This window comes from Vulpes vulpes, chromosome 12 (genome assembly GCF_048418805.1).
Source record: "Vulpes vulpes isolate BD-2025 chromosome 12, VulVul3, whole genome shotgun sequence".
Taxonomy (NCBI): Eukaryota; Metazoa; Chordata; class Mammalia; order Carnivora; family Canidae; genus Vulpes; species Vulpes vulpes.
In genome coordinates, this window is record NC_132791.1 from 29,242,484 (window position 1) to 29,268,276 (window position 25,793).

At 39.5% G+C, this 25,793-nt stretch overlaps 1 protein-coding gene across 2 annotated transcripts in view; it reads right to left on the reverse strand.

Annotated features, from left to right (window-relative positions):
- Positions 1-12,655, reverse strand: part of TEK (TEK receptor tyrosine kinase) — a 97,646-nt gene extending 84,991 nt beyond the window's left edge. Inside the window, exon 1 of one of the 2 annotated variants that reach the window (XM_026009003.2) lies at positions 12,027-12,655. In XM_026009003.2, coding sequence (XP_025864788.1) covers positions 12,027-12,078 — 52 coding nt within the window. In that variant the 5' untranslated portion in view covers positions 12,079-12,655. The remainder of the gene's footprint in view (positions 1-12,026) is intronic. The other variant, XM_026009002.2, reaches the window with a different exon arrangement.
- Between the last annotated feature and the right edge of the window lie 13,138 nt (positions 12,656-25,793).

The window sequence follows — 25,793 nt, forward strand, 5'->3', positions numbered from 1 at the left end:
CGCAAGCCTCTAGATGTGGCTGAGCTTATGCAGCTGTTATGTGTTTCTGGCTCTATTTCCACCCCTCTTGGCAGATGATTTGTGTGAAAAGCACAGCTGAGTCTGGGTGTGAGATCCACAAGAGGAAGGGGGGTGGGAGGGCTAGGCAGCACAAAGCAAACCAACACTGCCAGGGCCTTACAGATGTGTCCATTAAGCACTTACAAGAGAAAGAAGGGAGTTTATAAGTGGATGATTTGGGGGCTCTAACATGCTGCATAGGTAGTTTGACTATACAGTAGATGCATTAAGCTCTAATTTCTCTTGCCTTCCATATTGTCTGTTAAAGTGAAGAAATCTAGCCTCTAATGAGCTGAGGGAGTTTGAACAAAGTGGTGAGCCTCAGTGTTGGCATCTGTAAAATGAGAAAGTTGAATCAAATTAGTATTTCTTAAGGTACCAGATATTAGCTCCATAGGATATTTAAAGAATACAAATAAAGGATTCTAGGATTCTCCTGGAAACATTGGACTAGATAATCTTCTAAGTCTTGGAAAGTTCTAATACTCTGTTGCTCTGTGTAACCATTAGTGTGTCCTTCCATGAAGCCTTCTACCTCGATTACTGTGTTTGTGAAACTAAAATAATTCTCTCATTCAGGTAATTTGGGACCACATTCAGGGCCAAGAGAGAGTCTGTGATGGAAGAGTTCTGTCCCTACTATCTCCAAACCTCTGTGTAGCCTCCTAGCACCGCGAGCCAGTGTTGGCAGAGAGGACCTCATACCTTCTACCAGATCACTCAGAAAAGCTTATAGAGGGCAGCCCGGGTGGCTCCGTGGTTTAGTGCTGTCTTCAGCCCAGAGCCTGATCCTGGAGACTTGGGATCGAGTCCCACATCGGGCTTCCTGCCTGATCCTGGAGACTTGGGATCGAGTCCCCTGGAGTAGAGCTAAGTAGAACCAGCACACCAATGTTTCTTAAACTTTTGGTTCCCCATTTTCATGCTTTTTTCTCTGCCTAGAATACTCACTCCCATGTTTCCACAAAGCATAATCCTATTCATCTTCCTCAAACCCTCTTGATGAGACCCCTGTCCTCCTGGATTACTCCATTTTCCATGCTCCCAACATCTGCCTCCAATAAAGCAAAGCCTTTCACCCAATAGACCACCAGCCACTTGAGATCATTTGCTTCTCTTACCTATCTTTCTAACTGCAATGCTTAGCAGATTCCCAGGATATAGAAAAGGCTCAGAAAAAGTTAGCTTGAATGAGTGAATGTAACTGACCTTCCCATTCCTCCACTGGTTGACTGACTGCTGGGCCTATTTTGAGGGATAGAGGGCCTTTTTTGCCCAGTGTGTTCACGGGGTACACTAGGTATCTATGACTTATTAACAAATGTCTATTTTCCAGGTTTACTGGGAAAAGCAAGATTAGGGTCCTAGATGGTCATTTGAGACAGGTTGATCACCATAGACTCTTTGACTTTGTTCATCTCACTAGGATAGTATTAATTACATGCCAAATTACTTTTCTATTTTTTATTGGGACACACAGAGTTCTAAAAAGAATTAGCTCATTCTTTCAGTTAGAGCAGTGTCTCCCAAACTGCATTAATTTATGTATCACAGTCATGATTCCTGCTGAATCTACATGCTACTTGTACAATTATTCTATTATCCATTCTCTTTAACTCATTTTTTCTTAGCCTCGTATTCATGAAATTAGGGCAGCCCAGGCGGCTCAGCAGTTTAGCGCCACCTTCAGCCCAGGGCCTGATCCTGGAGACCCGGGATCGAGTCCCACATCGGGCTCCCTGCATGGAGACTGCTTCTCCCTCTGCCTGTGTCTCTGCGTCTCTCTCTCTCTCTCTGTCTCTCATAAATTAATGAAGAGTATTCATGAAATCACATGATATATATACACGTATATATTTATATTTACATATAAAAATATTAGATAATTTAAAATATTCTTCCAAGAACCACATCAAATAATTTTTTAGGCCAGCAGTAACATATATAGCACACTTAGAGAAGCACTAGGCTGGAAAATTTAATCCAATGCAAAACCATTTATTTATTTATTTATTTAAAGATTTTATTTATTTATTCATGAGAGACACAGAAAGAGACACAGGCAGAGGGAGAAGCAGGCTCCATGCAGGGAGCCCAATGTGGGACTCGATCCCGGGACCCCAGGATCATGCCCGATGCCGAAGGCAGGCGCCAAACCGCTGAGCCACCCAGGGATCCCTAAAACCATTTATTAAAGCATTTCTCTGTCAGCCAGTATGCCATGTCTGGTGCTGAGATTATTGAAATGCCCAACACAGCTCATAGCCTAGTGGGAAAAACCAACAAGTAAACTGTTAATTATAGTTTAATGTTCTAAGTATGACAACAGAGGCAAGTGTAAGGGTGCCTGCATGTGACACCTCTTGGGTGCCAATGCAAATCCTCTCCACATCAGCTCTTGCTCCAGCTCCATCTGCAGCAGCCGCTTCTGAGAAGGCCTCCACCAGCTTTTAGCAGGTGTAGTCTCCAAGTAGCTCACCCAAAGCCCATGTGAGTAGATATCATTTCCTCTCCTGGGACTTTCTCTGGCACAACACCACAGGACACCAGCAGTAACTCACCAGCTTCTTATATCTACATAACCTTGCACAAAGGGGGAGGATAACAATGGATGAATCCCTCTCCTATTTCTTTGCAAGTATACAGTTCTAAGTCTCGTTTCATAATGCTCCTCCAGATGTCTGTAGTATCAGGCATCCATAGCAGTGGCCAGCTTGATAACATATCTAGTCCCTCACTCCTGCTCCCTGAGATCACGTCCCAAATAATCTACCTACACATATACCTTTGCCTCCAGCCACATTTATAATGGGCAAAGGCCATTTGTTTTGGGCAAAGGCACGGCCCAAACCCATGGAAGAAGATTAAGGAAGACTTCTTTGAAGACATGACACTGGAAGTAAAGATGCATGAATAAGTAAAATGAAGAAGGGAATGTGAAGAGGGCATTCTGGACAGAAGAAATAGCATACACGAAGGCACAGAGACTTGAAAGAATGTTTAGAAAATACAAAAAGCCTGGTATAGCTGAAATACACCTCCAATATAGCATGATGGGCTGCAAATCACCAGAGCCTGGTGAGGTAGACAAAGACTGGCTCCTGAAAAGGTGATGATTACAACTGACTACTACTACCACCCTGCTCTCTGGTTCTGAAGTGGGAGAAATGAGCAGTAAAATAAGTGGATGTTTAAATCAACCCCAGAAGACTAGAAAGTACTTTCTAGATGTGAAGGTACTAGACATGAAGAGGAATTAAGAGTAAGAACAGGAGTAATTGGAATGAAAATAGTGGTGAAATGGGAGAAGAGCTAGTGCCACACATACACTTATCCTAAATCAGTCCAAAATTCCAATAATGAGCTTAATAAAAAAATGAAGCAACTTTTATTTGGAACTGACAATTCTACCGTAAATTGTTAGTAACTAGGAATTAGGTTTGGGATAAATGAGGTGAGGACCTACAGATGACAAATCACCCTAGAGCCTCTGTTCAGTCAAGAAAAGAGAGAAGAAGGGATTAGGGGCTGGGAAGAAAAAAGTAGGGAGCATCATTTTGCTACCTGGTAGAGCCACTGGAGGGAATTCCCCTATCTGACAACTCCAGATTTTTAGTAAAAACCCAAGAAACCACAGCTCTAAGCTTTCTCTCCTTTCCCTGAGAAAAAGGCCAAAAGTAGGGTACTAAGGCTAGGGAGCTCCATCAGACGTAGAAAAGGAGTTGCCTGCCCTCATGCTTGGAGATGTGCTTTGAAAAGACTGGCATAAAGCAATCAAAGAGTCTCCAGCTTTGTTTATAAGCAAACATTTAAGAGCATCTGATTTTTTTGAGTGTACATTATGTACCAACATGGTACTAAGTATTTTAAGCAATATTTCTTTTAAAATCTTTCCCAAAACCACATGAATAAGTACTGTCATCAGCCTCATTTTCCACAAGCCAGCAGGAAGTGACCATGAAACACTAGTTACAAGACTGCACAGTGGAGGCTTTAAAAGAACTCAGAATTTGGGTTCAGGCCACTATCAGTTTAACTCTTATCTCTGTTGTGTCCTACTGAAATTGTGGGGTGACTCAGGACTGTTCACTTTCAAGAGACAGAAACCAATTCAAAATAGTGGAAGCAAATGAAGATAACTAGCTCCTGTAATTGGAAGGTACAGGGGTGGGTCTCTGATCTAAAACCACTGAACTCAATGCTCCAATAATCAAAGAGTGTCTGTCATGGTTCTGTTCTCTCTGTGCTACTGAACTCATTCTCTCCTGTCAAAGACCAGTTTCTTTCAAGTGCATAGGAAAGTTGGTAGCTCTGGGTGTACAGTGTCTTCACTGGAAAAAGAGAATATCTTGCTCACAGATTCCCAGAGGAGTACAGCTGGCCCTGTTGGGTCATGCATCCTCCATCTGAACCAACTGCTGTGGTCACTCTGTGGTACACTCTGCAATCAGTGACTGTCAGTCCCATCAGGCTCATATGGAAGGAAATAATGACAGGGATTGAAAAATAGGGATGCTAGGCTGTCTGAAATAATGTATATCTATTAAGTTTTAACCTCAGGCAAGTCACTTTTTGGGCCTAAGTTTTACCTTCTATTTAAAAAAACAAATACTATCTATTGTGCAAGGTTGTTGTGAGTTACTTTAAAAAATCCTATTAAATACTTGACACATAGACATTCAATCTATGGTAGTCATTTTTGTTATCTGGTACTATTATTGTTTTGTGGTTGTTTTTGACAGAGGGATTGGAATTTGAAGCCCATCCTAGATTCCCAGATGTCTAAAGCAGTCCTGTCCCCAGGGTGGAGTCCCCTTTGGCTCTGCAGCCAGACGCCTTGCACAACCCAGGCCCTGTGTGCCAAGGTTAAGCTGGTTCACCATCTGACGGCTGCAGAGCAGTGAGTGCCTCCCCAGCCCCAGCAATGTCAATACTGCCTTCCTGACTCCGCCTATTGTATCTGGAGAAAAGTGGCTGAGCATTGTCTTCCAGTACTCCCCCCAGGAAGCATGATATCACCCTTTAACAAAAGCGGGAAAGCTGACAGATCTGCTGAGATGGGTGTGACCACCACATACACCTCACTGGTCAAGCCCTGAGCAAGGGCTGTGGCAAGCAGAAAGCTAACACCAACCACCCACAATGTCCGTCATCTGGCTGCCGGACAGGCTCGCTGACAGGCTCTCTTGTTACATCCATTCTGGGTTAGGCAGGGAACCACCGGACAGAAGGAATGCCCTCCCTCTCATCTGCAGATGTGTTGAAAAGAGTCAGGACTTTGTCCATCGGGCAGACCCAGGTCCCCACACCTGCCCCTGCAGGCTTGGAAAAGAAACACAGAGAGGAGAGTCAAATTCTTGAAGGGACCAGAGGAGGTAGTGGGGGATTGTGGGGAGGGGTGAGGGCAAAGGAAAGCAGGCACGGCTCAATCTGAAAACCATGCTGCACGTGTGCTGTGAGTTGAGGAATAGTCTGGCCAGACTGGTGGGAATTGGGTTATCAGTTTAAAATTCCAGAAATAAGGGAGGCAACTTTAGACATTCCCTTTCCTGAAGGCTGGGAGTGATGCCAACTGATCCTCTGACATCCCTTCCAGTTCTGGTCCATAATGTTATGAGTACAGCTGGTTTTCTGTAAAACACCACATCTCTAATCTGGCACCCCATGTAAAGCCCAGAGGCTGTCACTCTGCTGCCCTCATCTTATTCTCCTCTTCTTAAAACTCTCTTCTTCCTTAGTTACCACCACACCAATTCTCTAAAATTCCAGAAAAAAAAATCTGATTGGATTTACTTCTCCTACTGACTCCCTGACTGCTTCTTCATAGAACCCTTGTCTACTTCCTCTTTTTTGTCCCTTCACTTAGTTTTCAAATACATCCATGACCATGGCTTCATGTCCCTTAAACCAAGGTTGACTATGTCTCAAGCTCTTGCCCAAACTTCTTCATCTGAGCTTAAGACCCATTTTGCTAAATATTTCCCTTTACATGGAAGCTCAAAATCAACATGTACAATATACTGACTTGCTCCATCTCAACTCATCTCCAGCCAGTTCCTCCTGCCATGTTACCCAGCACAGTGAATGGTGCCACCATTACCGAAACCAGAACCTTGAAACAATACTTATTCTCCCCCCTTTCCTCAACTTCCCATATGCAACCAATCACCAACCCTTACAGTTTCACCTCCTAAACACTCTCAACCCCCATGTCCATCCAGGACTTCTTTCCTGGAGTACTGAAAAGACACTTTATTAGCACAGGTCTATACTCTGTCAACCCATCTTCCATACTACTATCACAGCGATTTTTCCAAGATATAAATCAGCAATGATAGGACAAACACCATACTAAATTTCAACATGTACAGAATGAGGTATGAGTTACTTAAAATAACCTATAAAGCCATTCTCTTTCTGACCCCAACCTTAAATCTCCACTTCCACCCTACATTCTAGCCTTACTCAACTTCCTTGAACTTGTTCTGCTATTCCACATGCCTGCTTCTTCTAATGAGAAGTGCTTTCTTCACTTTTCCTTTTTATATTCTTAGTTTTCAAATCATTTGGCTATGAGAACTCATAACTACAATTGGCAATAATTGGCAATATCCACAACTATTTAGGAGTTCTTGCAAAGTGAAGAAAATCTAACCTACAGATTGAATTAAATCAGTAATATTTTAAAACAAACTATATTGAGTAATTAATAAAGTTGACATTCTGTTTTTAGACATTTAGTTAGACATTAATGTACAATTTAGATTTTAATGTTTCATTTTTTATTATTGGAGCCAGTAATAGTTTTTGTAGCTCTTGAAAATTTTGTATGTATCCCTATGGTATCATTTATCACAACATAATATAATTCATCTGCCTATACTCTTCTTTCCTACTAAAATGTGAATTTAGCAAGGGGGGGGGGAAATGACTCATTCTTTTTGCATTCCTGGTATCCAGTACAGTACTTGGCACAAAGTAAATCCTCAATATGTCTTCATTGACTGAAATGATAGTTGAGTAAAGGAATGAATAAATGAATAAACAAAAGGCAGGCAATAACTCAAATGTCTATTTAATAAAAAGTCTGTATATCTTTTGGGTGATATTCAACAACTGCACAATGTCTAATATTAGGTAAAAGCCAGGTTAGACCCATTTAAATGAATGTATTATTATGTTTCATACCTAAGGGAATAAAGGAATTTTCTTTTGACCTTGTTCACATCATATATTTAATATAAGCCAACCTTTTAAGATTTGAGTACCACTTACAATTTATATTATTATTGTCATATTATTATTATCATTATTATTTTAATTACTTCAATGTGACTAAAATCCTTTCTACAGCATTCCTTCTTTTGGGGGGGTCTGCTCTGGCATACCAACAATTTCTTATTGTGGCATATTAAACCCTATCCAATAAAAATTATTGAACTTTAAATGCATGCACGATAAAGAATAAAAAGAAATAATATCTGCTGTTAAAAATGTTAAAGGCTAATGGAGCTTAATTTATGTGCCCAAATCACACAGACACAGCCTATATAGTAAGTGAACTCAGGATTGGGGGAAGAAGATCATGAGGAAAAGTTGGCCTAGGCAAGTTGAGTTGAACTGTGTTTGTAGAGCAGGCATAGAGAGTGTTATTTCCAGATGGATTGAACAGCATGAATAAGAGCCAAGAGGAAGGAGTGCATAGATTATAAAGATAGGCCTGACTAAATGCAAACAGCCTAGAGCAAGGATAAATGGGGAGATGAGAAGCACTGGATGTCCATGTGGAGAGAGACAAACATAAAATTTGTGGAACTGGATTATGTTGAGGTCTTCTATGCTTCTATTAACAGAAAGTGATTCCCTTACATGCTGGAAAATATTAGACTAGGCTTAAACTAGCACAGAGGCCCTTATAGAAACACTTCTTTTTAGTACACTAGCTTCATTTATTAAGGAAGCTCTTACTGCCTAAGCTCTCTACTTGCATCATCATCCTGATGCTCATAATGACTCTGGGAAATAGGTCCTTTCATCCATAAAAGAAGAGAAAACAGTGGCTTCGAGAAATCAAATAACTTTACCGTAGTCATCCAAGTTGAGCTTAACCCCAGGTCTGTGACTTCACAATCCACATAGTTAACACTTTCTCCTGCATTCTTAATTGGCTCCACCTCAGTCCCTTAAAGCAGTAGTTTCAGAAGATTTGTCGTAGCACATATGCACATATGCTTTTTTCTCATAAGGCATGTTAATTGAGTTAAAATTCAGGAGACACACCCAATTTGGTTTCATTGCACAAAGATGTTGGTGGCATGTCTGAACTCTTCTCCACCTAAGTGATCAGTGAGGAGCCACAAACAGTAAAATGAAAGTGATGTGAAAAGGAAGTAACCATCACACTCCACATTCTATAGATGATTCTGATAGATGATCACCCAATCTATGCCTGAACACCTCTCCAGTGTGGGAACTCTCTCCTCATGGGGATAGTGATCCAATTTTTGAAGGTTTCCATCGATACAGCCAAACTCCCTTCATCCCTGTATCGTAGATCTGGCAAGATACAATGCCAATCTATGGTGTCTTCTATATGGAAACCTTTAAAACACTGCTTTTTCATCTCTTTTCTCTTGGCTAAACAGTACCGTATGACATGGTTTCTAAAGTACTTAACTTACTGCCTACCCACTATACTTGCTGTCAAATTTCTCAAGGTCTTCAGTGTTTAATAAATATTATCTGAGCAGTAAAGTGATTACCATGTCTAATTTGGACCTTATATTTCTACTAAAGTGAACGGTTGTAACTTATATATTATGTTTTTAGTAAGCAGAGCACATGTTGGCACCTATGAATTGTATGCATCACCAAAATAGAGATGTTATTCACTAGAACTTTTAACAAACCAAATCTCTCTCACACTGAACATACATACATAAATTTATTGAAACCAAACTTTTAACTTGACATTCATCTATTTTGAAATGCTATCTTTTGGGTTTGGCCCACTCATCCACCCTAAGAAATCATTTGCATCCAGATTCTGTGCTCTAACTAATAAGCCATCTATAGGGAATAAGCAGGTTACACAATCACACACATATCTTTTTAGGAGTAGACAAATTAATAATGTCAGAAAAATTTGGAGCCCACCCCCAGAGGACATAGCATAGTCTTCTGAAATGGACTTGAAAGCACTCTTCCCTCCTGGAGGGATGTCTTAGAATAACTAGAACTCTTGCAGGAAGCTCTCTCAGCACAGAGCTGAAAGGGAAATGCTGACATTTCCAACAAAGACAATGCTTAGGAGGGAGCATCTGTGCAGAAAGCAAAACTCCTCCCTGTGAGAATAATTCCCAGGTGTGTTTCTAGCTCCAGCTTCTAGCCCTCCACCCTTGATTACTCAGACTCAATATAGCCTTCCAAGATCAGCCCTAATGAAAAGGTTCCATCTGGGACAACTTCCGTGACCTTGTAACCGAATTTCCACTATCTTTCCAGACAAGATATCCACTATCTCTGAACCCAGGGTGTTATTTAAAATGTCAAATGAAACAGGAAAGAGATATGAAGGCACACTACTAGAGACTTCCCATAGGCTCAATGTTGATCATATAGGATCCATATACAACTTCAGACAGAACAACCTGGTTTGGTAAGGATGAGAGAATAGGGAAAAGCTAGTATGTTCATTAGAACTTGTTTGTAAGTTGGCCATGATTCTTATTTGGGAGGGGAATGTACCAGAATCTAGGTGAGTGTGGAGAAGTCTTCTGAAAATTTTATACCTTTTCCAACCCTCTCATGGGTCAGTATCTGCCACCCAGAGCCCCCTTAACTGAGACAAATATGACAGTTTTTCAGTCCTGTTTGTTCAGAGGAAAAGGAATCAGAAACAACCCACTGGGGGCACCTGGATGGCTCAGTGGTCAAGCATCTGCCTTTGGCTCAAGTTATGATCCCAGGGTCCTAAAATCGAGTTCCACATCAGGCTGCTCACAGAGAGCCTGCTTCTCTCTCTGCCTATGCCTCTGCCTCTCTCTGTATCTCTCACAAAATAAATAAATAAAATCTTAAAAAAAAAAAAAAAAACACCTTCTTTGGAATAGAGAGAGAAACCCATAAGCTCTAATTCCCTTGCTCCATTACTGTGGTCTATCAATGGAGTTTTGTGTAAAGAATGGACTCCTGTGCTTGTAGACATGATCATGCTGGATCTTGTTGGAATGACCAAGCCTTGTGTATTCATGTCTATGGAGCATTGTACTGGGAAGGTAAGTTAGGATTCCAATACAACAGACCCACCCCAGAAACCAACCTTGGTAGTGTCACCCTTCCCTTTTTGGTAGGAGCATGAAATCCCTTTCCTTGGGTCTCTCCCTGTTAAAGTCAGGGTTATTTTCCCAAGGAACTAAAATCTAAACACAGAGCAACTATTTCAGCCATATAATTTTTTTTGGTCTGATTTTACGTCTGAGACTATACTGCAAATTGCTATGACACAATCACTTTGAGGGAAAAAAGTAAAATAAAATTGGTGTGTATGTTTGCACGTGTGCACACACAGGTGATTTAATTTAGAAGGTATCTCAGAGCAACTATAAACCCCTACACTTTGCATTATTATAATCCCTGGTGCAGAAGATTTCATGTTACTGATAAATATGTCACACAGAAATGAAAGCAAAATAAAAATAGAATCATGATAATTATTTGTTTTAAAGGTGCATATTATTGGAGAAATCATCATTTCTATGTTAATATAAATAATTTGTACAAAATACTGAAATCATCTCAGCAATTTATGTTACACATTCTTAGTCTTAAAAATATTATTAAATCTTCAATATAATCAAGTGTTGAAAGCAAACTGAAAAGTTACGAACACATTACATGCAATTCTCTTATCTTGGATTAATTTTTTTAAAGATTTAATATAGCATTTTAAACAGAAAAGTATGAAAATGTAACATATACTTATGTATGTTTGGATCAATTTCTAATAATATAATATAGTTTGCAGCATTAAATTCAGTACATTTTCTCAACTTCATTTCCAGTATCAATTCTATTTTTGTTACAATAAATAGAATGTTTTCAAACTAACAGGAAGAGACTGATGGCGATCATAGTTGTAATTTACACTTCAGATTTTGATACCATTCTCAGCCAGTGTCCCACAGGGTGAGTGAACATAAGAGGCATGCCACTAATCTGGAGAATCTGAGCAGCAGACACACCAGATCTAAAAACATCCAAGCCCACCATTTCTTAACTCTGGAATAGGTTTTGATACTCTCCTGTGCCCAGGGATCTGGGTAATTGCCCCAACTTTCATCCCATTGGGTCAATAAAGACATTATAAATTACTACATGCCAAATACTTTTTAAAATGAAACAAAAATTATATAGCCCTGACTCCAGCTCTAAGAAAAAGAAAAAAAAAATGCCTAGCATTTGACTGCTTTGATTAAAATAGGATATGGATATGAAATCCTTATAGAAGGCATTTTTGTTTTCATTTAAAAATGACAACCTGCACATTACCATAAGTGGGTCCCCATAATTCTCTGCATTGATTTCATTTTAAAAAATTATGGAAGATTTTTTTGAAGCAGATAAAACTGGGTTTCTTATTTTTTTAAATAAGGAAACAATCCCAAATGAGGAACAGTAAAATAATGTATCATAGTTAGTGAATCTTCTACAAATAAAATGACCTGATCATTTTTCATAGAGTCTGTGGCAACATAGGTGGCAATTATGCAGAAGTGAAACTCTAGAAAATCAGTTCAATGCCACAAAGACATTGCATTTTAATCCTCATATATATTAAATGGAAAGTCCTAGAGAAACAGATGCCCCTTGTTAATCAGCACTAACAAATGATGAGAAAGCCCAGAATCACTGTTTAAAAAAAAAAAAAAAAAAACACTAAATTAAAAAAAAAAGCCAAACCTTACCAGAAAGGAGCAGGCTGACTCCATAGAGAACTAAGCCGGCTAAAGAGTCCATGCTTCCCCAAATCTCTCCATCCAGTTTCCACAGATGTGCATGAGGTCCCAAGGATCCTTTCAAACACACAGAGGTTTGTGACTTTCCATTCGTATGTTCTACTAGGTCTTGTTTACAAGTCAGAGGCAAGAAGGAACAGCACAGAAGCGGGCTGTAACAGTCTCATTTCTGTCTGAGCACAGGGAGTTTTAAGTTCCTTTTTCCTGTTTCCTTTGTAGATTAGGATGGGAAAGGCTGTATCTTAAAGGCATTTGGTATCAGCAGGGCTGGGGGCACTGCAAGCCCTATCCATCTTGCAATTCATCAAAACACTTCTCTATTGCTGTTGCTTCTGCTGCTGCTTTTGATGCTGTTGTAGGGATAGAGGAATTTTTTGTTGGGAGTCTGGGTCCTGGTCGGTGTTTTCAGGAACAATAGGGGTATCCTCTCATAGGCGGGAAACAGAATAACAGCCCTCCACCTATGGATGGTATGTGGTGATGACCGGCCCTTCTCCGCCTCCAACAGCTCTCCTACCACCCTGTCCACCTGGAATCCCTGACAGAGGGGCTTTCGGGTGTGAGGAGGAGTTTTGTGTTTGTTTTCTCATTTTAACCCACATGGTTTAAATTGGGAAAGGAAGGTTTCCATGATGAGAGAACACAACCCAAAGGCAATTAATTTGGGTAATTACCGGTGAGGTCAATGTACAATGCAGCCATGGACCAGAGTCCAAAATTGTCAGCCTGTTTTCTTTCACACAGATGGTTTATTTGTTGGCCTGAAGCCCAAAAATATCTGTGCTTCTGGCTATAGCTTTAATTTTTATTAACAATTCATCTACAGGTGATCTCATTTTTTAAAGTACTTAGCCTAGAAGAATTTAAATCATGAAAGGGATTTCATGGTTTTGGCCAGTGGTGTTTCAGAAGCAAATTATATACAAAACTTTAAAAATAACCTGTGTCAAAATCTAATATAAATGATTCAATTGGGATAAAAATAGCATTCATAAGAGCAGAGGGAGTACATAGACCAAAAATAAAATACCCATTGGCGTAACCATACCTAAAATGAGATCAGAAACTCTAAATTTATCCAGAAGATAATTTCTCCATAACACAAACTATGACTTCAGAATAAAGTGTCAATGTCTTTGATCACCCTGCCTTCAAGCCTGAAGAAAGGACTATTTTGCTCCTCCTTTGCCTGCTCACCATAGGATTTCTGTCCATAGGATTTCTGTCCTAGAAATGCTCATCATAGCATTTCTTTTTTTTTTTAATTAATTTTTATTGGTGTTCAATTTACCAACATACAGAAAAACACCCAGTGCTCATCCCATCAAGTGTCCACCTCAGTGCCCGTCACCCATTCCCCTCCAACACCTGCCCTCCTCCCCCCTTCCACCACCCCTAGTTCGGTTCCCCGAGTTAGGAGTCTTTATGTTCTGTCTCCCTTCCTGATATTTCCCAACATTTCTTCTCCCTTCCTTTATATTCCCTTTCACTATTATTTATATTCCCCAAATGAATGAGAGCATACACTGTTTGTCCTTCTCCGATTGACTTATTTCACTCAGCATAATACCCTCCAATTCCATCCACGTTGAAGCAAATGGTGGGTATTTGTCGTTTCTAATTGTCATCATAGCATTTCTGTCCCAGGTTTTATCACATCAGTTGTGATCTTGAGAACCAATGGATGTTTCCAGTCTGCTCTGGTAGAAATGCACAGGCTGTTTTCCAGCAGATCTGGGTTCAAATACTTACTCAGCTACATGTTTACTTAATCTCTTTGAGTCTCAATTTCAACAGCTATAAAACGGCAATAATATTTACAACATGGGGATTTTTGAGAGGATTAAACGAGGCTGGCACAGTGCCTAATTCATAGAAGGCTTTTGTTAAATGTTAATGTATTCATTTCCTTTAGTCTTTCCATTCAGTCTCTGAGTTTGGTCCCAAGCAATTCTTCCAGAAAGCCATTCTTTCATCTTATGAAATGGCTTTAAGTTTGGTGTTATAAAGAATCAGGCAGGGAGTTGGGGTTTCTGGGCTCTAGTCCCAGCTCTGTTCTTCCTGTGAGGTCTTGGACGAGTCATTTCCCACTTGGAGGCCTCAGTTTCCTCAACTGTAAAATGAAGGATTTATACTGGATGTGACTAATTTCCCTCCAACTGTAATGGTTCGTAAGTCTAAATGACTAAACTGTCCCCTTATAGCATCTCTACATGGGTTTCTAGGTCCTCTCATCTGGGCACTTCAGAGAAGATGCTAGCTTTATATCTCTGTCATTGTGGAACCTAGAGGGTCACAGATGTGCTCTATTTTAAGAACATGGTGGCTGAAACTTTGTGAGGTCCACTGGCCCCAGGCCATATGGAACAGCAATGGAAAGCCTTGGAAATAAACAAACTCCAGGGCACCTGCCTCCTCAGGCACAGCTTCCTCTGTTTGTGCTTGATGGCCCCACAAGGAAGTCATTGCTCACATGCCCTCCTGTTGGCTAGTTCTTGTGGGCCAAAGATGCTACTACCTCGCTTCCTTTTCTGGGCTGCCTCCATCTGTTATTTAGAAAATCATCTCCGTCTCATCTTTCCCCCATTATCCAGAAAGATCTACCCCTACCATGAATTGTAAGTTCTCTCTCCTCTTATCCAGAATAGGTGACTCAGTTTTTTTCTTCACTCTGTAATCCAGAAATGTTGCTCATTTTGAAAAAGGCAGTGTTGCTCCATTATCTAAAAGAGGTATGTAGTTTGATCTCATCTTCCATGTAATCTTTTCTAGTGCTATCCAGAGTATTGAGTCTATGTAATAAATATTCCTAGATTTCCTGAGGCTATGATTATATCTCCAGTCAAAAGGCTGAGCAACTTTTCTTTGGGATGTCTGAATCTTAGCATGTAAATTCCTGATGTAAAGTGAAGATCACTGGGGGCAAAAGTGGCCAAACATGCTGTGCTCCAACTTTCTGCCCCGTGTATGTCAGAACATGAAGAACCAATCAAGAAACAATAATACAAGATTCACCAGGCACTGTGGGGCCAATAGGTCAGCAGAGCTGACTGGCAACATGCTGGGAAGTTGCAAAACTGGATGGCATGCCAGAATTTCCAAGGGAAGGGAGAGGCCACTTCCACGTCTGGACAGGACTCTCCCCAGTACATAACGTATTAAGGAAATACCACATACTTGGACATGCCACAACCCTTCTCTAGATAGTTGGCTGTGGCCATCATCAGGGCATCTCCATCAGCTCTCCACCCTCAGCAGCTCCATCCACCTGGAAAGTCGAAATCATCTTCCCATCATTGCCTGACCAACTCCTCGCTTACCTTTTCAGGTTCAGAAAGGTCTTCCCTGACTGCTCAATAGAAATCAGATCTCCCCTGTTCTTCTCTCACAACACCACGTCCTTTTGTTCATGGTCCTATCACAACTGGTAGTCATACATTTATGTCCTTATCTTTATAATGTCTGTCCTCCTTTTCATAAGGCAGAGACCATATCTAACTTATTCACTGAATTCTCAGACCTGAGCATAGCGTTTGGCACATCATAAGCCTTAACTAAATACTTAATGAGCTAATGAAAACACTTTCATTATTACTCATATACTCACATCTCAAAAAGCTTTTGGGGATGCCTGGGTGGCATGGCGTGATCCTGGAGTCCTGGGATCAAGTCCCACATCAGGCTCCCCTCATGGAGCCTGCTTCTCCCTCTGCCTATGTCTCCACTTCTCTCTCTCTCTGTCTCTTATGAATAAATAAATAAAACCTTTAAAACAAAAAAAGGCTTTGGACTCAGGCAAACCTAGATTCCAAATAAGAGCTATAATCGACTCACTGTATGACCTGGGCAATTCACATCTCTCAACCTCAGATTTCTCTTTTTCAAAATGAGGGATCTGGGTGGCTCAGTTCATTAAGCATCTGACTCTTGATCTCAGGGTCATGAGTTCAAGCCCCGTGTTGGGTTCCATGCTGAATGCAGAGACTATTAAAGAAAAGAAATGAGGGGAAATGATGCCTATTTAGCAAGATAATATATACATAGTAACTGGCACAAGTAAATATTTAATAAAGCTTTCTACAGATTCTTTCCCCATTCATGGCCACCACTACCACCCCTGGACTGTTATATAGAGCTATTTGCAATGCAGAAATAAAGTCCCACACAGTCCAAGTAATGTGCTCAGCTGTGGGTAGCAGAGGGAGTATTAGTCTTTTGGCTTCCAATTTTTGCAAATTTAATATATGACTCTTTTTTGACATAGTTCATCTTTAGACTACCTCATGCAAAAAAGTAGATAAAGAGAAATATAGGAAATATCATAAACACCAACAGGGTATACCCAGACCTTAGGAAAGCATGTGAAATGAAACTTTGACAGATAATGGAAAAAGCTTGACAACACTGAGGAATGTAGCCACTTCTCATTGTGCTTCCAAAATAGTAATTGCTAATATCAGGACCTGAGAGCACTCTACTGCCTTGCTCCAGGGAAATGAAAGGGAGCTTCCTTATGAGTCAAGCTTACTCAGTTTAATTTTATTTTTCTACACATACTTAAAGCAGAACAAAAAAGAAAACCAAACCAGCAATGAGCAAACAAAATAAATAAAGCACTTGGCTGATTTGTTGTTTTCCATTCTCTGGTTTTTTCACTTAACATAGGAAAAAACAACTATAGAAAACATTAAAAATTTTTGAGACAGATTAACAAAAATATTAATGGACAATAAAAAATGTGAAGAGATGCAGAAAGTACACAATGTTACTATAAACTGGTATTACATTAGAAGTATCACAAATATGTAGCAAAAGCTATAGATGCATATATTTTAGCTGAGAAAATCTACTTTAAATTTTTTTTTATTCATGAGAGACACAGAGACAGAGGCAGAGACAGAGGCAGAGGGAGAAGCAGGCGCCCTTTGGGGACCCCAATATGGGACTTGATCCCAGGACTCTGGGATCATGACTTGAGCCAGAGGCAGATGCTCTCAATCACTGAATCACCCGAGAAAATCCACTTTTATGATATACCCCAAGCAAAAGTTAAAGATGTGCCCCAAAATGTATGTATAAAGGCATTATAGAAGCATTGTTGACAATAATCAAGACATGGAAACAAAATGGATCATTTATATAAATCATGGTATACAATGAAACAGACAAATGTCAAAATCTGGTGGAAGCATACTGACAATGAAAGATGTAAAGATGTTTATAGTATATTGTTGACTGTGAAAAGTCAAAGTTTGAACAGTGTAAAATTTGTACACATTTACACATGTGTGCACTCTGATATATACGATAAATATATGCCAAATTATTAAATGTTATTATTTCTACGTTGTTGGGAAACAGATAATTTTTATTTTCTTCTTTATAACTTTCTATAATTTCAACATTTTAAAAAATAATGAGCTTATTTGTACAAATGAAGATTCGGTGAAATCCTTGAAATCCTTGGAGCTGACCCAGGGCAGTGGGATGTATCTTAAAACAGCCACTGGCAAATATCGAAGAGAATTGAAGTGAAGCTCAGCATCCAGGAGGTGAGCAAACAGATTTTGGTGCTGGCTTCCCACAGCGTAGCCTTGGCATCATCCTGCCCTTTGCAGGGCTGTGGTCACCGAACCTCCAGCACTATCACATCTGTCTTCTTAAGGACTTTCATGAACTTTTATGTGAACCCATTGTACTTAACAGTGGCTAGCAGAAAAGGAAGGGTCATCAACAATTAAGTCCTGGCCTTCTGCCAGGACACCACAATTAAAGTGGCAACACCCACTCTGGTCTAGAGCAGAGTTGATGCCTACAGAAAATATGGAAAATACCTGACCCTCCGCGAACCTCATTTACTCTAAATCTTTTTTTTTTTTCTTTTAGCATCTAAATGACATGGACTACACTTATTGCTGTAGGAAGAGACACAGATATAGATGTAGTTTCTGCTTTTGAATCTTACAATTACACTGTCCTAGCATGACAACAAGGCATCAAAACAGGAAAAGTTAAATAACAAAATCAGGCATTGTGTGGTTAAATACCAAAGGGTGGTACTAACAGTAAAATTTTTAGTAGTCTTTGCTTTAGCTCCCAAGGCACCAGTTCTCATGCTTGCTTTTTTTTTTTTTTTTTTTTTAATTCCCCTGCTCTCTTCTTGGTACAGGAGGCATCCTTATGGATAGAATGTAAGCCCATTGAGGCAGAGACTCTGCAGTTCCTTTCAGATGATCCTGTGATATTTTCTCAATGGTTTAGGAGAAAGAGTAGCCAGGATGCCCTGCAACCACTATGAGACCAATATGCCACAGACTGAATAGAGTGGGGGTATTTTTCATGACCCCCCCAAAAAAACCCTTCAAAAAAGATTAAACTCCTATTCATCCTTTAAAATATAATTCATATGTCACTTCATCTGTAAAAACTTCTTTCAATAGGGAGTTAATGATTTCTAATAAACCACTCCATGACTCAGTGGCTTAAAACAACAAATATTTACGTACCTCATGATTTTGCCGGTTGATAGTTCAGGCTCACCTGGACAGTTCTGATCTCACCTGGCCTCCCTCATTTTTCTGTAGTCAGGGATGCAAGTTTTCTTGAGGCCATTAAATTAATTAAACAAGGAGGCCATTAGACTGAGATGGCTCTAAAGCTATGTAGGCCTATGTAAGTAAACCAAAATCAAGGCCTGTAAATTCCTTGAGATTATGCAATCAACCCCCTCTCCCCAAGAACAACCAATCCTAGATGCAACAGGTGGAAACATAGACTTCATCTTATGGTATGAAGAGTTATAAAGTTATAATGCAAAGGGCAAGAATTTTTCAAATGAAGACTTCGGGTTATTATTTATTTATTTATTTATTTATTTATTTATTTATTTATTTATTTATTTTTTAAGTTAAGTTTGTTGGGTTTTGTGCCTTGGCCCTTCTCCCAGGGAAAATATAGAGCCATTCCTTCTTGTTTGTGGCCTCTGACCTGGAAGCAAAGGGAAAGAGGTGAGATGATGGCCTGCTACCAGCTGGAGCACCTGCAGTCCAAGTGCTTAGGCAGGGGCCAGCTGACACCACCAAGTGGGAGTGGCTGGTGAACCAGGACCGCGACTGCTACTGCTCCTGCACGGGCCACTTCGACCTCCTCAACTACTTTGCTATTGCGGAGAAGGAGAACAAAGCGTGAGTCTGCTTCTACTGGATGGAGAAGATGCTGTAGCCTGGCCGACCGCCAGCCAACAAGTTGGAGGAGAACTGACACCCGCATCTTATCACCGCTGTGCGGTAGCATCGCCTGAGTTCCTCCCGTTTGCCGTCATTTCCGTGTGTTCCTGCCCCAAGTAGACCTATTCTCCATGGCTTCTGTACTCCTGCTTCCCTTGTACAGAAGTGCTTACTAAGGGCGTCCTGCCTGACCTGCCTTCCTGTGGACTTTTCGGAACACAGCATTGGAAGACCTTCAGGACCCCAGAGAAATGAAATAGTGAAGAGATCCTAAAGCTAGCAAGGGAGGGGAGAAGGCACTGAAATGAGATGGGGTTTGGAGGTTCTTTTTTGACTAGTTTGATTGTCGTTTTTTCTGTAAAGTTTAGAATTTTTTCAGTCTCAAAAAAAGTTATGTTTGTTGAGATATAATTTATTTGTATGCAGTAAGATAATTTAAAAAATTTGTGGCATAAAACAAATTTTAAAAAATTGTGGCATAAAAACATAACATTTAAATTATAACTATTATTAAGTGTATGTTTCAGTAGTGTTAACTGTATTCATATTGTCATGCATCAGATTTCTAGGATTTTTTTCATCTTGCAAACTGAAATTCTATACTTGTTGAACAATGCCCCATCTACCCCTCTCCTCACCTTCTTGAAATCATAATTCTACTTTCTATGAATTTAACTACTTTAGATATCTCATATAAATAGAATCATATATTATTTGCCTTTTTGTGCCTGGCTTATTTCACTTATCATAATGTCCAAGATTTGTCCATGTAGTGGCATATAACAGGATTTCGTTCTCTTTAAAGGCTGAATAATATTTCATTGTATGCATATCACATTTTCTCTTTACATTCATCTGTTGATGGGCATTTGGGTTGCTTCCACCTCTTGGCTATTGTGAATAATGCTGCAATGAACATGGGAATACAAATATCTCTTTGAGATCCTGCTTTCAATTCTTGTGGATATATATATCTAGAAGTGGGATTACTGGTTAAGATGATATATCTTTTTTTTTAAAGATTTCATTTATTTATTTTTAAAGAGAGCATGCATGAAGGGGCAGAGGGAGAGAGAGAGAATCTTAAGCAGACTCCAGGCTGAGCAGAGCCTCACACAAGGCTCATCTCACCATCTTAAGATCATGACCTGAGGCAAAATCCAGTCAGTCACTTAACCAACTGAGCCACCCAGGCACCCCAGTAGCTCTCTTTTTAATATTTTGAGGAACCTCTACATTGTTTTTGATTGCAGCTGCAGCATCTTACATTCCACCAATAATGCACAAGGGTTTCAATTTATCCACATCCTTGTCAACACTTTTCTTTGATGGTGGCCATCTTAATGGGTATGAAGTAAAAATTCACCCATTTCTAAAGTGCAGTCATAGGAATTTAGACAAATGCAGACCTTCCTATAATCACCACTCCAATCACCCCAAAGATATCCTTGGGCTCCATTACATTAAATCTCCTCACCTAACCAAGAGCCTCAGGCAATCACAGATATGTTTTCTGTCTCTATTATTTTGACATTTCCAGAATGTCATATAAAGAAATCATATAGTATCTAGTTTTTTGAATCTTGATTCTTTAATTTGGCATAATTTATTTGATTCATTCATGCATTTTTAGGTTTGAGGAATTTGTTCCTTTTTGTTCCTTTTTGTTCCTGAATAGTGTGACATTGTATGGACACAACAGAGTTTATTTATCCATTCACTATTTGGAATGTCCCTATAACTTTATTCATCTGTATAATTTAAGCTGTGTATTATTTGCATATATATTTTTTGTATAAACATTTTTCATTTCTCAGGTAAATATTGGAGACTGGAAATGTGGATTCTATATACTTAATTGTATAAAGAATTGCTAAACTTTCTGTTGTGGCTGTAACATTTTACATTCCGATTACCAACATTTAAGAGTTCTAGTTGCCCTATATCCTAGCACTTGGTAATGTCAGGTTTTAAAATTTTCTTTTTCTAGCTATATACTAGAAAAAGGCATATGCCAATAGGTATATAGAAACATCTCATTGTGATTTTAATTTGTATTTCCTTAATAACAATGCTGAGCATCTTTTTAAGTGTTTATTTGCTATTCATTTATCTTTAGCAAAATGTTCAAATTGCCTATTTTTTTTAAAAGATATTATTTATTTATTCATGAAAGACACAGAGAGGCAGAGACATAGGCAGAAAGAGAAGCAGGCTCCCTGCAGGGAACCTGATGTGGGACTCGATCCCAGGACTTAAGGATCACAACCTGAGCCAATAGCAGACGTTTGGTCACTGAGCCACCCAGGAGCCCCCAAATTGTCTATTTTTAAAATTCAGTTGTTTTCTTTTCTTTTTGCGAGTCTTGGTGTCTTTTTTTTTAAAAAAAAAAGACTTATTTTGAAGAGAGCGGAGTGGGGGGGCAATGGGAGGGAGATATGGAGAAAACCAAGCAGTCTCCACCCTGAGCCAAGAACAGAGCAACAGGTGGTTGGCCCTGAGGTCAGACCTGAGCCCTGAGCAGAAACTAAGAGTCAGAAACTTAACCTACTGTGCCACCCAGGTGCCCCAGGAGTCTTGGGAGTCTTATATACTCCTGTCAAATATGTGATTTGTAAATATCTTCTCCCAATCTATGACTTGTCATTCTATTCTCTTGTGTTATTCAGAGGAAAAACTTTTAATTTGGAAAAAATGCAATTTATCTTTTCTTTATTCATTTGAGACAGAGAGATATAAAGAGTGAGTGAGTGCATGAGCAGGGGGAGAGGCAGAGTAAGAGGGAGAAGCAGGCTCCCCAAAGAGCAGGGAGCCCGATGCAGGGCTCCATCCCAGGACTCTGGGACTATGATCTGAGCTAATGGCAGATGCCCAACCCACTAAGCCACCCAGGTACCCCCAGTTGTATCAGTTTCTGAAAGCAGAGTGTTAAATGTTCCAACTATAGTTATGGATTTTTATTTTTCCTTTCAATTCTATCAATTTTACTTCATGTATTTTGAAGTATTTGTTAGATTTATATTTAGGATTGTTACTTATCTTTGTAAATTGACTCACTTGTCTTTATTTAATTAATATTAATCTTTATTTCTGATATTTCTTGTTCAAGTCTACTTTGATTTTGTGGTAATTTTTGAAATTTGTCATAGCAGACTTGTTCTTCTTCACAGTTACTTATTCATTCCTCTACCCTAGAAAAGGCCATATAGCTCAAGGGAATCTCAAGTAAGTACTGAAGCAGAGCTGCTTACCAGGCGAACCATGACAAGGACAGGAGGGAGATAGGATAGGCATTTCGACAAATGGACCAGTAGACTGGGCCAAAACACAGTAGTGTGAAATAATATACCACATTAGGGGAAATGTAAGTGATTGATTGAGCAAGTTGAAATAAGGGTGAGAAAGGGCTTGGCAAGAGACAAGATGCTTTAATCAAACTGGGTTCAGATTTGGTATACACTACTGAGTTCTGTAACAATGGGAAATAGGGGATCCCTGGGTGGCTCAGTGGTTTAGCGCCTGCCATTGGCTCAGGGCGTGATCCTGGAGTCCCGGGATCGAGTCCCACGTCAGGCTCCCGGCATGAAGCCTGCTTCTTCCTCTGTGTCTCTGCCTCTCTCTCTCTCTCTTTTTCTCTCTCTCTCTCTGTGTGTCTCTCATGAATAAATAAGTAAATAGAATCTTTTAAAAAATGGGAAATAAAAGGTTTTACATCAAGGAATGTCATGACCAAACTCTGATTTCAAGAAGATGATGGGAAGCAATGGACATTTTAAATTTGTAGAGATTACAGCTAGGAAAACTCAGACTAATATTACAATGTGACATTTAGAGATTGTTAAATTCTTAACAAAGACTCTAGTAACATCAGAGATGGAGAGAATGCCAAGTGTTAAAGTGATAGAACTTTAATGAATGAATGAATTCAATGACTGTTGGTGGTTGATAGGGGTAAGTCCAAGGTTGTGGTTTTGTATAACAATATGGACATGGTAATACTCACTGTGAAAAGGGCCATGAAGCTCATTTGTGGGGAAATATTGAAAATTCAGCATAAAAGTCTAGTATAGATATATAAGCTTGGGTTGTATATTGGATAGCCAAGTCTGAATAAATGCTCAGTTTGCAGTGGATACATCAGTATGAAGCTCAAGAGAGGAATCTCAGCATTGCTGTGGGGATGAATGAATTCACTCAGATGGCATGCAAAGTGAGAGATCCCAGAGAAGCTACTACCATAAAGGTTAGGTAGAGGAGGACGAGTATAAGGGTGTGAGAGACAGGACTTAAGAAGCAGGAAGAGGACCTTTTGAAATGATTCTAACAGTATTTGTCACTCTGCATTATAATTCCTTATTTCCCTTTGGACTTAGAGTTCTTCAGAGTCAAGGGCAATGGCATAGTCATCACAGATACTCAGTGAAGTTTTGGTAAGTGAATACAGAAGGGCCCACATTTTAGAGAACAATTTGACCATTGAAAACAAAACCAGTGCAAATGTCTTTAAAGGGGTGGTGGTGGTAAAGTGGTTATCAAATTGTCTCTGATTCAATCCAGATATACATTATAAAAACTAGTCTTTAAGGGGTTGGTTGGTAAAAGAGCAAGAAGTACAGGGCTACAGAATCACTGATGGCAGAATCACAGGGACCCCTTGAGAACCCCTTGAGTTACCTTGGGCTAACTCAGTTCTCTGAAGCGTAGTTTCCTCATCTGCTAAGTGAAAGAAGAGGGAGAAGGACATCTACTTTGAAATAAGATGTAATTTGTACAAAATATCCAGCATAATATCTGATAATGATGATGGCTATCAACATCATCAAATACAACCCATACATTTCACAGATAAAAAGCATCAACATCCAACTATGACAACCATAAAAAAAGAGGAATCAGGTCTCCACTGGGGAATCTACCATGCTGTATGGCAGAAAAATCGTGTGCCCATCTTTCTCTCATAGTAGATAGACTATGGACTCCCTGAGAGCAGAAATTGTGTCATCTGTATCTCCAGCGGCTATTTCTATAAAGGTTCATAGAGTTGAATCATGAAATACAGAGCCTTTAACAACTATTTAGGAGACATCCCAGTCTGGAGAACTTTAATATTTTAGAAAACCAAATAAAAGCAGTTTAACTATTCTTACATGAGCATGAGTTTGTTCAATTCAGTGCCACTAGCCATGATGATTTAAATGTCCAAGAAAAGCTCTCTCAAAAGAGGCTGTTTTTTGCACATAACATTTACAGTGTCCACATGTTTGTGTCCATAGATGAAACTGAAGCTATCTTGGCCAGGCCAGCCAGGAATATAGCCATCTCACTATAAAGTAATTCAATGTAATTCTCTGACTTCTAAAACGGCCTGCAAAACTTCTAGAAACTCAGGACCAGATTTCTCCCTTTTGATTTCTTGAAGGTAAAACAGTAGGGGATCCATGAGGTGCTCACTTACACCTGGCACTGGCCACATGGAAGGCCTCTGCCCTTTGTGACTCATGACTGCTCATCAGCTTTGTATTGTGAACTCTTGGCGTGGCCTGCAGTGCCTACAGGAGCCATCCTGCCAATCTCTCCAGCTTTATCAGAAGCTGCCTTCCCCTTGCCCTCTGCACTTAGGCACAATGGTCTCCTCACTATTTCTGGAACATTCTAAACACATAGCCCCATAAGCCATTCCCCCCTTGGGGACTTTGTAATAAGTTTTCCCATTATCTTGAAAACTGTTAGTCACTTCAGTCAAGTAGGAAAGAGATGGAGAAAGAGACCAAATTAACCTTGAAAGAATGTTAGATTGTGTATCATCTCTTCAGCCACACCCACCAAGATAGCAATCGCAATCCTTCTTATGAGATCCAAAAACAAACAAAAAAACAATTGTAATGAGGAATTTAACAAAACAACTCAAAATAGAAACTTTTTTTTTTTTAAGTAAGAAGGTTTTGTTTTGTTTTATTTTCCTCTTGCATTTGGCAAAATACTCTTTAAGGCAGGAACATGTCTCTCTGTGCAACAAATTTTTTAACATGGGAAAGCCCACATTTAAATTGACTTCCAAAACTAGCATTCCAGCATCACACATTAAGTCAATGTTAATTGGTTACAATTATCTGTACTTTAATCTGTATTAAAGGTCAAAAAACCCATAAGGAGGAAAAGTTTATTTAACCAATTATATATGTTTAATTTCAAATATAGATGCATATTAGTAATACCTACAGACCCAAGCACAATGTTTAAACACATAGATACAAAATTTATGCTATGGCAGATTTAACCAACCTGGTCTATAAACTGAACAAAGATCTTCCCCAGTACAATACAGCATATTGTTAATAGAACAGGCCTCAGAATCAGAAAAGCATATATAATATAAATGCTTAAGCCACATGAAAGCCATAGCTTCCTTCTCTATATTAGCAGTTTGAAAGTACTTAGCTCACAAAGTTGTTAGAAAAATTATATGAGATAATATATGAACAATGCTTAG